General features: G+C 40.9%; 1 protein-coding gene across 1 annotated transcript in view; it reads right to left on the bottom strand.

The window, feature by feature from the left end:
- ttn.2 (titin, tandem duplicate 2) overlaps positions 1-14,075 on the bottom strand; it is a 346,071-nt gene that overhangs the window by 61,802 nt on the left and 270,194 nt on the right. The window contains exons 228-242 of the mRNA XM_072579113.1: positions 13,600-13,748; positions 10,835-10,985; positions 10,460-10,741; positions 10,072-10,374; positions 9,665-9,967; positions 9,302-9,583; positions 8,913-9,212; positions 8,320-8,622; positions 7,906-8,214; positions 7,510-7,791; positions 7,111-7,410; positions 6,717-7,010; positions 3,642-6,608; positions 3,215-3,535; positions 2,811-3,095 (exon numbers count right to left, since the gene is read on the bottom strand). Coding sequence (XP_072435214.1) covers positions 2,811-3,095; positions 3,215-3,535; positions 3,642-6,608; positions 6,717-7,010; positions 7,111-7,410; positions 7,510-7,791; positions 7,906-8,214; positions 8,320-8,622; positions 8,913-9,212; positions 9,302-9,583; positions 9,665-9,967; positions 10,072-10,374; positions 10,460-10,741; positions 10,835-10,985; positions 13,600-13,748 — 6,831 coding nt within the window. The remainder of the gene's footprint in view (positions 1-2,810; positions 3,096-3,214; positions 3,536-3,641; positions 6,609-6,716; positions 7,011-7,110; positions 7,411-7,509; positions 7,792-7,905; positions 8,215-8,319; positions 8,623-8,912; positions 9,213-9,301; positions 9,584-9,664; positions 9,968-10,071; positions 10,375-10,459; positions 10,742-10,834; positions 10,986-13,599; positions 13,749-14,075) is intronic.

Raw genomic sequence — 14,075 nt, 5'->3', positions numbered from 1 at the left:
GGACAGTAAGAAAGTAGTAACTAAAGCCTGTAAGGAACTAGATAAAAACGTCAGCATGACAAAGGGGAAGAGGAGGCAGGGAGCAGATGATGAATGCAATGGGACTGGTGGTCTGAGGTGCATTTCATTTAATGCAAAAAGTATACTAGGTAAGGAGGATGAACATAGGGCTTGGATTAGTAGCTGGGAGCATGACGTTATTGCTGTAACTGAGACTTGGTTGAGGGAAGAGCATGATTGGCAATTAAACATCCCAGGATATTGATACTTCAGGTGGGATAGGGAGGTAAAAGGGTGGAGGAGTTGCATTACTGGTCAAAGAAAATATCACAGCTGTGCTGAAGGATGGCACTTGGAAGACTTGAGCAGTGAGGCAATGTGGGCAGAGCTCAGAAATAGGAAGGGTGCGATAACAATGTTGGGACTGCATTACAGGCCTCCCAACAGTGAACGTGAGGTAGAAGAACAAATATGTAAACAGATGTTGGAACGATGTAGGAGCAACAGGGTGGTGGTGATAGGAGATTTTAATTTTCCCATCATTGACTAGGATTCACTTAGTGTTAGAGGTCTAGATGGAGCAGAATTTGTAAGGAACATCCAGGAGCAATTTCTAGAGCATTATGTAAATAGTCCAATTTGGGAAGGGGCCATACTGAACCTGGTGTTGGGAAATGAGCCCAGCCAGGTGGTTGATGTTTCAGTAGGGGAGTACTTTGGGAATAGTGATCACAATTCCATACGTTTTAGTATATTCATGGACAAAGATGAGAGTGGTCTTAAAGAAAGAGTGCTAAACTGGGGGAATAAAGTGAGGAATGCAGATGCTGGAGATCAGAGCTGAAAAATGTGCTGCTGGAAAAGCGCAGAAGATCAGGCAGCATCCAAGGAGCAGGAGAATCGACGTTTCGGGCATAACCCCTTCCTTAGGAATGAGGAAGGTGTGCCAAGCAGGCTAAGATAAAAGGTAGGGAGGAGGGACTTGGGGGAGGGGCATTGGGAATGCGATAGGTGGAAGGAGGTTAAGGTGAGGGTGATAGGCCGGAGAGGGGGTGGGGGCGGAGAGGTCGGGAAGAAGATTGCAGGTCAAGAAGGCGGTGCTGAGTCCGAGGGTTGGGACTGAGATAAGGTGGGGGGAGGGGAAATGAGGAAGCTGGAGAAATCTGTATTCATCCCTTGTGGTTGGAGGGTTCCTAGGCGGAAGATGAGGCGCTCTTCCTCCAGGTGTCGTGTTGCCATGGTCTGGCAATGGAGGAGGCCAAGGACCTGCATGTCCTTGGTGGAGTGGGAAAGGGAGTTAAAGTGTTCAGCCACGGGGCAGTTGGGTTGATTGGTGCGGGTGTTCTAGAGTGTTCTCTGAAACATTCCGTAAGTAGGCAGCCTGTCTCCCCAATGTAGAGGAGGCCACATCGGGTGCAGCGGATGCAGTAAATGATGTGTGTGAAGGTGCAGGTGAATTTGTGACGGATATGGAAGGATCCCTTGGGGCCTTGGAGGGAAGTGAGGGGGGAGGTGTGGGCGTAGGTTTTGCATTTCTTGCGGTTGCAGGGGAAGGTGGCGAGAGTGGAGGTTGGGTTGGTGGGGGGTGTGGACCTGATGAGGGAGTCGCAGAGGGAGTGGTCTTTCTGGAACATTGATAAGGGAGGGGAGGGAAATCTATCCTTGGTGGTGGGGTCTGTTTGGAGGTGGCGGAAATGACGAAGGATGATATGATGTATCTGGAGGTTGGTGGGGTGGTAGGTGAGGACCAGCGGGTTTCTGTCCTGGTGGCGATTGGAGGGGCGGGGTTCAAGGGCGGAGGAGCGGGAAGTGGAGATGTGGTGGAGAGCATTGTCAACCACGTCTGAGGGGAAATTGCGGTCTGTAAAGAAGGAGGCCATCTGGGTTGTTCGGTATTGGAATTGGTCCTCCTGGGAGCATATGCGGCAGTGGCGAAGGAATTGGAAATATGGGATGGCGTTTTTACAGGGGGCAGGGTGGGAGGAGGTGTAATCTAGGTAGCTGTGGGAGTCGGTTGGTTTATACTAAGTGTCTGTGTTGAGTCGGTCTCCCGAGATAGAAATGGAGAGGTCTAGGAAGGGGAGGGAGGAGTCTGAGACGGTCCAGGTAAATTTGAGGTCGGGGTGGAAGGTGTTAGTAAAGTGGATGAACACGGACACGGTAGAGGCGGGAACAATAGCATCATGAATGGGCAGGGGGCAAAGGGATACAGATCTTTAGAGAATAGGTGACAGGTTTAGATAGAGGATCTGGATCGATGCAGGCTTGGAGGGCCGAAGGGCCTATTCCTGTACTGCAATTTTCTTTGTTCTTCGTTCAAGTTGACATCTGCCAGAGCCCCCCCTTTTTCATATTCATTCTATCCTCGAAATCCTTTGTCATCCAAACAAGTTCAGCTTTTCCTGTCCTCTCTTTAAGTTAGTAGAATACGCATTGACTGCATCATCTTTTCTGTTCAGGCAGCTCATTACCCTATTGTAGTTCTGCCTGCCCCAGTTTTGTTTCCAATTTAACCAAGCTTCAATTCACAGAAGTCAAACTTTCTTTCTTAAGTATTTTTATTTCACTTTACTCCTTGTCCTTCTCCATAATTATTTTGACATTATCATATGATGATCACCATTGCTGAGATATTTCCTCATAGTGATATTTTCCACTTGTCCCATTTCATTTCCTGGATCACTAGATGCAGCAATTACTCCATTCACATGGGAGAGTAAACATTCTGAATAAGGAAACTTCCCTTGAGCATACTTAAGAAATTCCTCTCCAGTTCAGACCAGAAAACATCTAAAATGTATATTACTCACCCAGAACTTTAACGTTCACAAACACTGCCTTTTCGCCCGCTGCATTTACAAGCGTAAGTGAATATTTGCCAGAATCATCACGAGTACTATCAGGAATGACGAGAAAAGCCATTGTGTCGAGTAAGTCTACTTGACCCTTTCTGACAACATTGTCTATTCCCACTCTCTTCCAGGTGACTTTAGGTTCAGGACGTCCTCTGATGGTAGCAAACAACCTGATCGGACATCCTGCTCTGACAGTTACAGCTTTTCTTAGGCTTGCATCTAAATCAATTTCTGGTGGTTCTGAAAAAATAAAAATCAATTGTGGATAAGAAATTATGTCATAAAGAGATGATACTAGATTTAAACAAAATTGTTTTATTTATACCACAAGAAGGAAAACAGCAAAATGCAGGGCCTACCCAACACTTCCTTTGGTGATACTGCCTCCTTTAGTTCAGCAGGCCGACCAATTCCGATCTGATTCTGTGCAGAAACCCTGAATTCATATTCTTCTTTCTCATTGAGGCCGGTCATGGTGAACTGAGTAACAACAAGCTGGGCTGCAACATTACATCTCTTCCAACCTTCTTCAGGTAATTTGCTGACACCTTTTGGTCTCATTTCAACAATATAACCAGTGATAGGGGAACCACCATCATACACTGGCTTTGACCAGCCAAGGGTCAAGGAGGTCTTTGTGCTATCAACCACCTTTAGACCAGTTGGAGGACCAGGAGGTTCTGTGCACAGAAAAATAGGAAATGAATCAAGTGAAAGTTAAAGAGTGACAAGGAAGCAAACTATTGATGCTTAAAAAAATGCACAAAAAGGTTATAAAATAAATACCCATTGGATCCTTTGCTATTGCTGGTTTCGATGGTGGACTTGGGTCTCCTAATCCAACTTCATTTTCGGCTTTGACACGGAACTGGTATTCATGGTCAGGAATCAGATTTGTAACCCTCATTCGTCTCTCTGGGATTGGACTCTTTGTAACTGCTACCCATCTTAAAGATCGTTTCTCTTTCTTTTCTAATATATATCCTGTGATTGATTTTCCCCCATCATCTTCTGGGGCATTCCACACAACAGTCATTTCTTCCTTTGCAACTTTAGTGACTTCTGGTGCATCGGGAGGACCAGGTCTATTAAACTGTGTCTTGGCTACAATTGGCTTTGTTTCTGTTGGTGGACCTGTACCGATTTTGTTTTCTGCACGAACTCTAAAGATATATTCGTTTCCTTCAATAAGACGAGTGACATTTGCATAATCGGCAATTATAGAAGAGGAATACATGGACCAGACCATTCTCTTACTTTCACACTTCTCCAGAACATAGTTTTGAATTTCACAACCACCATCATCTGCTGGTGGGTCCCAGCTGACTGTACACCTATCACTTGCAATGCCAGAGACCTTTAGATTTCTGACTTCACTTGGTATATCCAAAACGTTCACAGTAGCATATGCTGTAAAGCTACCAGCTGGATTAGTTGCAGTGATTACATATTTGCCACTGTTTTCACGTTTAGCTTTAGTTATAGTCAGTTTGGATGCATCAGCGGTTGTTTCAACCTTAGCTCGAGGTGATCTGTTAAGATCAACTGCATCTTTGTCCTTTACCCAAACAACTTCTGGTTGAGGTTTGCCTCTGAGACTTGCTTCAATTCTGATGGGTTCACCTGCTCTTACAGTGAGTACTCCAGCTAGCTTTAGATCCAAGACTGGCTTCTGCATTTCTTGTTTAACAATAATATAATCTGTCTTCACCCAGTTGCTTTCACCACCTTCATTCTTAGTTTGGACTCTAAACTGATAGGTCTTGTTCTCAATACATCGGTCAGCCATGAAACTAGTATCTTTAATACTTCCTTTATGCATTCTTTCCCATTCATCCGAATCTTTTAATCTTCTTTCAACATGATACGACAGGTTAGGACTACCACCATCATAATCAGGTCTTCTCCATTTAAGCAGAACAAATGTCTTTCCTATATCAGCAACATGGAAATTTTCAGGTTCTCCAGGTCTTTCAACTGGATCTATAGCTAAGATTGGTGTTTTGGTTTCAATAGTTGGACCCAGTCCTACTTTGTTTTCTGCACACACACGGAAGAAGTATTCATGATTTGTTGTAAGTGGAACTTTGACCACACGTTTAGTCAAATCAGATGAAATCACAGACCACCCTCTCTGGCTGGGGTGACGGGTTTCTGCTATGTAGTTAGTAATTTCGGAGCCTCCATTATCATCTGGATTTTCGAAGGCAAGCATACAGGAATCTTTAGTGACATAGCTTACCTTGATATTCTTACAAGGGCCAGGTCTATCAAGAACATTCACAGTGACAGCAGCTTGGGCATGTCCACTACTATTTTTGGCGACAATATGATATTTACCATGGTCAGCTCTGGTTGACTCTCGAACCAACAGCTGTATAACAGGGTAGTCATTATTCATCATTATACGTTTGTCAGGAACAAGTACCCTGCCTTCCTTTGACCATGTAATTTCTGGATCTGGTCTGCCTTTAACACGGCCAGTTATGTTAATAGTTTGTCCCACACGAACTGTGACCAGGTCACGACAAACAACATCCAGGTCTAGCTCTGGAGGATGAAGAATGTCCTTACAGATTACAGATTCTGGTAGTTCTCTTGGCTCACCTTCACCAACAATATTGGCTGCCTTTATACGGAATCGATATTCATTGCCCTCAATAAGACCAGGTACTCTGAAAGCACACTGCTCAATTAAGCTATCTTTGTTAATTCGATTCCATGTGGTTGTATTTGCTTTCTGACATTCTACAATATATCCTAAAATTGGACTGCCACCATCCTTGATGGGCTTGGTCCAGACTAAATCAACAGTTTCTCTTGTCTTATCTTTTAGTTTAGGATTGATCGGTGGTCCGGGTGGTCTAATGGGGCGCTTTGCTGAGACAGGATCAGAGATTGGCGACGGTTTACTTAGACCAGCAATATTTTCTGCAAATATTCTGAATTCATATACATTTCCTTCAAAGAGTCCAACAGTTCTCAGTTTTAAATCCAGTATTGGTGTCTTATTCACTCGTATCCATTTACCAGTTGTTTCTCTGCGTTCCACAAGGTAACCGATGACTGGGCTACCACCATCGTACTTCGGTACACCCCAAGAAACTGTTACTGCGTTTTCTGTGATATCAGAAACAGCTGGCTTAGTAGGTGGACCTGGAACATCAAACATGTACTTGGCAACAGTTGGCATAGACTCCAGTGGTTCACCAATGCCAATTTTGTTTTCTGCTCGAACACGCATAACGTATTCACATCCTTTCTGAAGACGTGGAATCTTAACTTGGGTGCTTGTGCTTCCAGTGCTAACAACACCCCAGGTTTCTTTCTTAGATTCCCGTTTCTCAACAATGTAATTCATGACAGGACTTCCACCATCATCCTTAGGTGGACGCCAAGAAATAATCATGTGCTGTGGTGTTACTTCGAGGATATTGATTGGACCAACTGGAGGACCAGGAACGTCAAGGACTGTTAAATGTAGACCCACTGTCTTGCTACCAGCTAGATTGGAAACAGTAAGTATATATTCACCAGTATGTTTTCTGGTACAATCTTTAATAGTAAGGACTGTTGAATGGCTGTCAGTGACGATTTTGTAATTGCCTTCTGATTTAAGCTCAGTGTTGTCAGTGACCCACTTCGCCGAAGGAGGAGGAATACCTCGCATGAAAGCAGGAAGTACAACCGTGCTGCCAGCTTTCACAACAAGACCTTCAATCAACTTCACATCAATATCCACAGTTGGGGATACTATAAAATAAAAGCATACGTGAACCAATGAGTATCATGAAAACGTCAAGGAAATTCAGATTGAAAGCAGTGCAACACAAAGCAAATGAGTCAATGTAATTAACCAACCTAATTTCTCCTGGCATAGGATGGGCACTGTTGTGTCTGGACGACCAAGCCCAGCTGCATTTTGAGCTTTGACACGGAACTTGTATGTCTTTCCTTGTTCTAAACCAGTTACTACACATTCTGGTATGCTAACAGTTTTGAATTTAATCCAGTCTTTTGCTCCTTCTTCCTGGTATTCAACTAAAAATCCTGTGATTTCAGAGCCTCCATCACGATCTGGATAATTCCAAAGAAGAGACACTTCTGTCTTATCCACATCAACATGGTGCAAATTCTTAGGTGGGCCAGGGGGAGCTATAAAAATAAGAGAGCACAATAATTTAGGTGCTGTGAACAGGTAAAGAAGCTGAGTTTGATTAATTGAAATTATTAACTTTAGCAAATAGAATCTTACATATTGGGTCGATTGCCTTTATGGGTTTACTTGATTCAACAAAGCTACTTCTACCGTACTGATTTTCAGCAGCCACACGGAACAAATACTGCGTGCCTTCCATTAAGTACTTAGCCATAACACTGTGCTTTTTGGTTGTAGATGAGACAGGGATCCATTTAGGAGCTGCAACATCTCGCTTCTCAATTATATAGTTTGAGATCACAGCACCGCCATTATCCTCTGGTTCCTTCCATGTCAGATAGCATGAATCTTTTCTAACCTCACTAATGTTCAAGTTACGAGGTGGACCCGGTTTATCTGAAAATAATTGGCATATTTTTAATGTGGGAAAAAAGGCATATAGATCAAGACTGAATTAAGTGTATATATTGTTTCTTTCTGCTCTTGAAATTTTACCTAATATTGCAACAGTACACGCAGCACTCTTGCTTCCAGCTTCATTTTCAGCCATGATTGAATAGCACCCACTATCACCTCGAACGGTATTACGGATTTCAAGCTTGCTGCCTACTGGAGTAACTTCAATATCAGCCTTTATCGGCACTTCCATGTCGTTCTTTTTCCATGTGACCTTTGGAAATGGCATTCCCTTTACAGCTGCACTGAGAGTTAAAGTGGTTCCTGCCTTTAGGTTTACACCTCGAGCCATATTGGCATCTACAAACAACTCCGGCGCCTCTGTAGAAGGAAGGAAAATCTTTTGACTGAACAGAATCAGTGACACAAAACAAGATTAACCATAAAGCTCTTCAATGTGGAAAGACCCACATTGTATTTCTAGAAAACACTCACCCAGTCTGTCTTTTACTTGCACTGGATCACGGACATAAGCCGGATCTGAGGCACCAGCTTGATTGACTGCCATTACCCGGAATTTGTATGTATCTCCATCAGTAAGACCCGTCACTTTGAAGTGAGTGTCAGGGCAGGAATCTGGTGTGTGATTTGCTTTCTTCCATTCTTCATCACCAACTTTCTGAAACTCCACTAAGTAACCTATTATCTTCCCTCTTCCATCATGGCGTGGAGGTAGCCAAGTTAGGTCAACAGTAGATTTAGTTTTGTCCACTGCTTCAGGATTAATCGGCGGACTTGGTTTGACTGGATAAAAATAGTTAAAAAGATGGCCATCATAAATCTGACAAGTACATTACAAAAACAGTTATTTGAAGGGAAAAAAAAAATAAATGAGCACATTTAATATACCAATTGGATCTTTTGCAAATATGGGTTTAGATGGCGGACTGGGATCACCAACTCCTATTTCATTTTCTGCTGAAACACGGAATTCATATTCACAGCCTTCGAGCAGGTCGGTTACTTTGTATTGAGTGTCTGGGTAAATTGGCTCCATGGATGCTCTTGCCCAGCGATTGGACATGGTTTCTTTCTTCTCCAGAATATATCGAGTGATGGGCTTGCCACCATCACGTGGTCTATTCCAAACCACTACTGCAGAATCCTTAGTAACATCCTTTATAATTGGTTGATCTGGTGCTTCAGGAACCCCTTTAGAGAAATGATTTAAAAATGGGAAAAGGAAAAACAAATGAACATTTCTCCATCACATTTATTCGCTATTGAATAATATTACAAAGCTTTTAATCAAATAGGAGAACGCTCACCCTTTATAATTAAATTATATTTAATCCCAAAACTATAAAATGTATGTAATCAAGATTCTATCTTGTTTTAATTGAAAATGATTACGATAAAAAGCTAGATTTTAAATTTGCTATTCTAAATTTTTTTTTGCATTTTTCACAATTAATGCAAGAATTCTAAAGTTCAATACTTACTAAAACGATCTTTGGCTTTCATTTCCTCTGAAAGCAATGGATCACTGATTCCATACATGTTCTCAGCATAGATACGGATAATATATTCTTTGCCTTCAATTAGTTTCGGAACCCTGCACGTTGTCTTAGTAACTGAAGAAGTAACAGGCATCCAAAGTTCTCGGTGTGTATCTCTTTTCTCAACAATATAATTAGTGATCACACTGCCTCCATCATCAAGTGGGGGTTTCCATGAAATGACCATGTGATCTCTGTGAACTTCATTGAACAAAACTGGGCCAACTGGAGGTTGTGGACGATCTGAAAGAAAACAACATGTTTGATTCCTGTTTGCTACTTCAATATTCCCACACTTTAAACTAAAAAAAGCATGTGGATAACTAACTTACCAACAACAGTCACATGACAGACACCCTTGCGTACGCCTGTGCTATTCTCCACCACCACACAATATTTTCCCGAGTCTTCACGAACACCTTTCATAATCGCCAAACTCAGTTTTGTTGGTGTAGTGTTTATCTTGAGGCGATTAGTTTCTTCAACTGCCTCGTCATCTTTAAGCCAAGAAACCTTTGGAGTGGGTTTCCCTTTATATTTTCCTGTCAGGTTGAAAGATTCACCCACGCGCACAATAAACTTTTCGCGGAAATCCAGGTCAATTGTTGGTGGTTCTAAAGATATAAATACATTGTTATTATGTTTCTGGAGAGGAGAAAAACATTTTTCTTAAAAGAATTTGAAGGCAGGCTTACCAAGTTGATCCTTGCATGTTATTGGTTTTGTGCAGAATGATGGTTTGCCTTGTCCAACTTCATTCACCGCACTGACACGGTATTCATAAGTGTCACCTTCCCTTAACCCACTGTGTTTGAAAGTCCGATCTAACAATTTTTCTTTGGTAAGTCTGATGAACTTTTCTTTGCCAATAAGACGGGACTCAATAATGTACATTGTGATGTCCGATCCACCATCGTATTTAGGAGGATTCCATTTCAAGCTAACTGATTGCTTTGTGACTTCTGTAACTTCAAGATCTTCAGGGCGTTCAGGGACAGCTACAGGTCAGGAAAATGCATTGAATTTAATGTATTCAGTCGTTACAATTGACTTATTTAATACTTAAAGACGGGGAAAATATATACGCAGGAGGATCACTTACACATTGGTTCTTTAATTGTGATTTCTTGTGTTGTCTGCACCCATGGACCCATGCCAATGATATTTTCAGCTGCAATTCTAAAGAAATAAACATTTCCTTGAATTAGACCCTGAACGATAGCATTCTGCCTTGTAACTGTGTATGAAACAGGGGACCAGCCTCGACGTTCAGCTTCACGCTTTTCAATGATATAATTGGTAATAGCAGATCCACCATCGTCATCTGGAAGGAACCAAGTTAATTTGCACGAATCACTGGTTAGATTTTCACAGCGGAATGGTTCACCAACTGGCCCAGGAACATCTGTAATTAAAATAACAAATAATTTTATTCAAGTACTTAAGAAAAGTATATTGCACTAATTGTAAAATGACAAAATAATATTTACCTAAAACATCAACAATAATTGTCTTTCTTCTTTCACCTCCTGCATTCTTTGCAATGAGATTGTACACACCTTGATGCTTTCTCTGACAATTTTTAATAACAAGAGCAGAACTGATAGCTGTAGTTTCAATTGTAGCTTCTGGTGGTGTTGGCTGATCATCTCTCTTCCATGTGATCTCTGGAGGTGGTTTACCTGACACATATGCCAAGATACGAATGACACCACCAGCATGTACCACAATTCTGTCTCTCACACTGGCATCCAAGTTAATGTCTGGGACAACTAGAATTACAAAAAAAAAACACATTTTTATTAGTTAAGTATTATTCCCAAAATAATGCAAGAGAAATGTCACAGAAGTCTTCTCATTTTTACCTGTTCTATCCTTGACTTCAATGACATCAGTCACCTCTCCTGGTTCGCCAACTCCAGCAGCATTTACTGCTCTTACCCTAAATCTATAGAAACATCCTTCCTTCAGTCCTGGTACAACAAACTTCATCCCTCGGATTTCTTTGTCTTTTACCTATGAAGAAACAGCAGAAAGAACAGAAACATTAGTCAAATCTGAGCAAAAGGGATGGCTACTTAGTCAAATTGTTATCCCTTTGACATTGCCCTGGAAATGCTACCCTCATAGAATGGTGGAATAAGTCCCTAACTGCAATGCTGTCATGTACATTGCTAAATGTTCTCATGGAAATGAAGTATGATACATTTCAAGTGATACAACCTAATTTTTCTGTAATTACTCTTCAAGGGGATCCAAATTCAGGGGCATGTGGTAATGCTGGTGGTTGTCACGTTAATGGTAATGGGTTAATAAGGGATTGCTCATCAGGGATTGTTTAACTCCATAGGATAGTTTAGTTAAAACAATAAAACATATTATAAGCTACAAAGAGACCATTACAGCAATGAACAAATCTTTTTTTGTGCGGCTTACAAGCCCAAAGTGATCACCTACCAGTCAGAGTCGCAGCATTGCATTAAAACAGCACATGGACTTCTTGAAGACTAAATACACGTACAACATGCCTTTTCCAAAAAGAACTACAACTGTTTACAATAATAAGCAAGCCTATGAATATCTATGAAATAATTGACAATTTGTTGCTATGTCTTTATCTAGTGGTAGTGACTTTGCCTGGAGATGTTGTCAATTTTCATAATTATTAGTGTGAGTGGCTACTGTTATTGTCTGTGTTGTCAATGGACTGCAGTTGCTGTTCCAGAATTTGTATATTGTGACATACAGCAATCAAGTTTTTGTTTAGCCATTGATTGATCTTGATCCTCAAGCTGTTGAAAGTGGTTCAAATCTTCTTGGTATTTTCCGTTTTGTTCCTTAAGAATAATTTTGATTTCTGGATTCTTCTAATTTAATCCAAGTTTTAGTCTTCTGTTGGTCCAATAAATTTTCTCCTCCATAAATTGCTCCAGCCATACCAGATCTACTTTTTCTTTTTGTTTGTTTTGAAGCCTGAATCTATTCTATTTGATGCTTTTGGTGTTTGTTTGGTTTCCTAGTCATTGTGTCAACTATCGAGTTTATTCTTAGGACCTGTAAGCTTTATCAACCTGTGATGATCATTTTGTATTTATGTCCACACTTTGGGTAACTATTCAATACTATTTACATTGAATTGGTCCATCAAATCTTTCTGGAAATTTTCTGTGGGATGGAGGTGACTACCAACTCAACAATTCTGTTTGTTAGCTTCCAGTATGAAAACTTGTATTGGGGAACCCTTTCTCTGTATCTGCTGACAAGTTAGTCAATGGATTTCATGTGATTCTGTCTAAATGGCATGAATCTAGTTAATAACTATGGAAGTTTAATCTAACTCTAAGTTATCTGTCAATGTGACCCATGTAATTTGAGATCTTTCAGCTTTTGGCTATTGGTCCTGATGTGTTAAGTTAAGCAAATCTTAATGACTTGCTTTTCTGTATCAGACACCCTGAACCTAGAAACTATAGTTCTGAATGCTGTTTAAAAATGTTAACTTTTGATAGGAAGTCTACTGTACTCCAATCTAAAATAGAGTATTTTGTGCACATTTTGACAATTGTCTCTTGTTTACTATTATTCCAGCACACACTCTGATCAATAGCCTTTCTCAAATTAGTTCAATAGGTCTCTCAATAGGGATTTGGCTGTTATGCAGAATGCTGTGTTTGCAACACCCTCCAGTGAAGGAAAGAACAAATTCATCAAAGGCTGTCTCATATAATTAGCATGATTTCAGACTGTTGACCATATGTTCTACCCAGGCGAAAGTGAATACTGCAGATGCTGGAGATTAGAGTCAAGAGTGTGGTGCTGGAAAAGCACAGCTGGTCAGGAAGCATCCGAGGAGCAGGAAAATTGACATTTCGGGCAAAAGCCCTTCATCAGGAATTCCTGAAGATCTTTTGCCCGAAACGTCGATTTTCCTGCTCCTCGGATGTTTTCTGACCTGCAATGCTTTTCCAGCACCACAATCATGTGCTCTACCTGTAGATTAGCTTGCTTGACGACTGTGCAAGCATTATAGCTCTCATCAACACAATGCTTTCCACTGCTGTTCACCATGTCAAGTTAATGGTAATTGATTAATAAACAATCACACATCAAGGATTGATGAACTCAATGAATGCATTTACTTGAAACAGTCAAACATATTACAAGCTAGGACAGTATTACAGCAACTGACTGATTTTTATGTGTGTGACTTGCAAGCCCAAAGCAGACTGATTAAAAGTTCAAGCTAGAGTATTAAATGCACACAGTAGATGGTGCCCACCATGTTACGCTTTTAAATGCAACATACACATACATATAGGAGGGTCTGAGAAAGTCATGTGACAAAGTGATGGGAGGTTAAAAAGGGTGGGGCACTTCTGCCTTTGCAGGTCTGAGTAATTGCAATTGTTTGCTTGCACCTCATTTTATGTCAAAGTGAGGAGCTATAATGAAATGGTACAGAACAATTTAATGACTTTGTCCATCAAAGTTTGCTATTCCAATGCCAGAACTGCTACACTGGTCTTTAAATTTTCCCAGACAATTCCACAACAAGCAAGCGCAGAGAGTAGGAACTAGGAAATCGGCTTCTATATTATAATATATATTGATGCACTATTGATAACTTTACCTTCTCCCATTCTTCCTTTCCTTCCTCTTTAAATTCAACAAAATAACCAGTAATCCTGGATCCACCATCTTTCTTTGGTGGAGTCCATTCAAGATCTACAGTCGACTTTGTCCAATCTGTCACTTTAGGGAATGGAGGTCCAGGAGGAGCTGTTAAAACAAAATAATATTTAGACCAAGCTATCGAAACCAGGCTGTTGAACTGACTGCAATATTAAGCATGGGTGTTAAAACTGCAAGCTTGCGGTCCATGAGTGAATGCAGTCATTATATTTCTGTTTGCTAACTTGATTGCATGCTGTTCCTGATATTTTACACTAGTAAAAATATATTGTCTGCAATCCTGCACTTCATTACTCATGGGTAGCTAATAGTACTAGAAGTTAGAATAGTTGGTTCCCAGGAATGTGACAATTACAGCACTAGCAATTCAGGCAATATTTACAGATATCTCACATTTATAAATGTTTGAAAACC

Source organism: Chiloscyllium punctatum, chromosome 10 (assembly GCF_047496795.1).
Source record: "Chiloscyllium punctatum isolate Juve2018m chromosome 10, sChiPun1.3, whole genome shotgun sequence".
NCBI classification, from domain to species: domain Eukaryota; kingdom Metazoa; phylum Chordata; class Chondrichthyes; order Orectolobiformes; family Hemiscylliidae; genus Chiloscyllium; species Chiloscyllium punctatum.
Note: the sequence above shows the minus strand (reverse complement) of the source record. Positions and strands in the feature narration are given on the sequence as shown.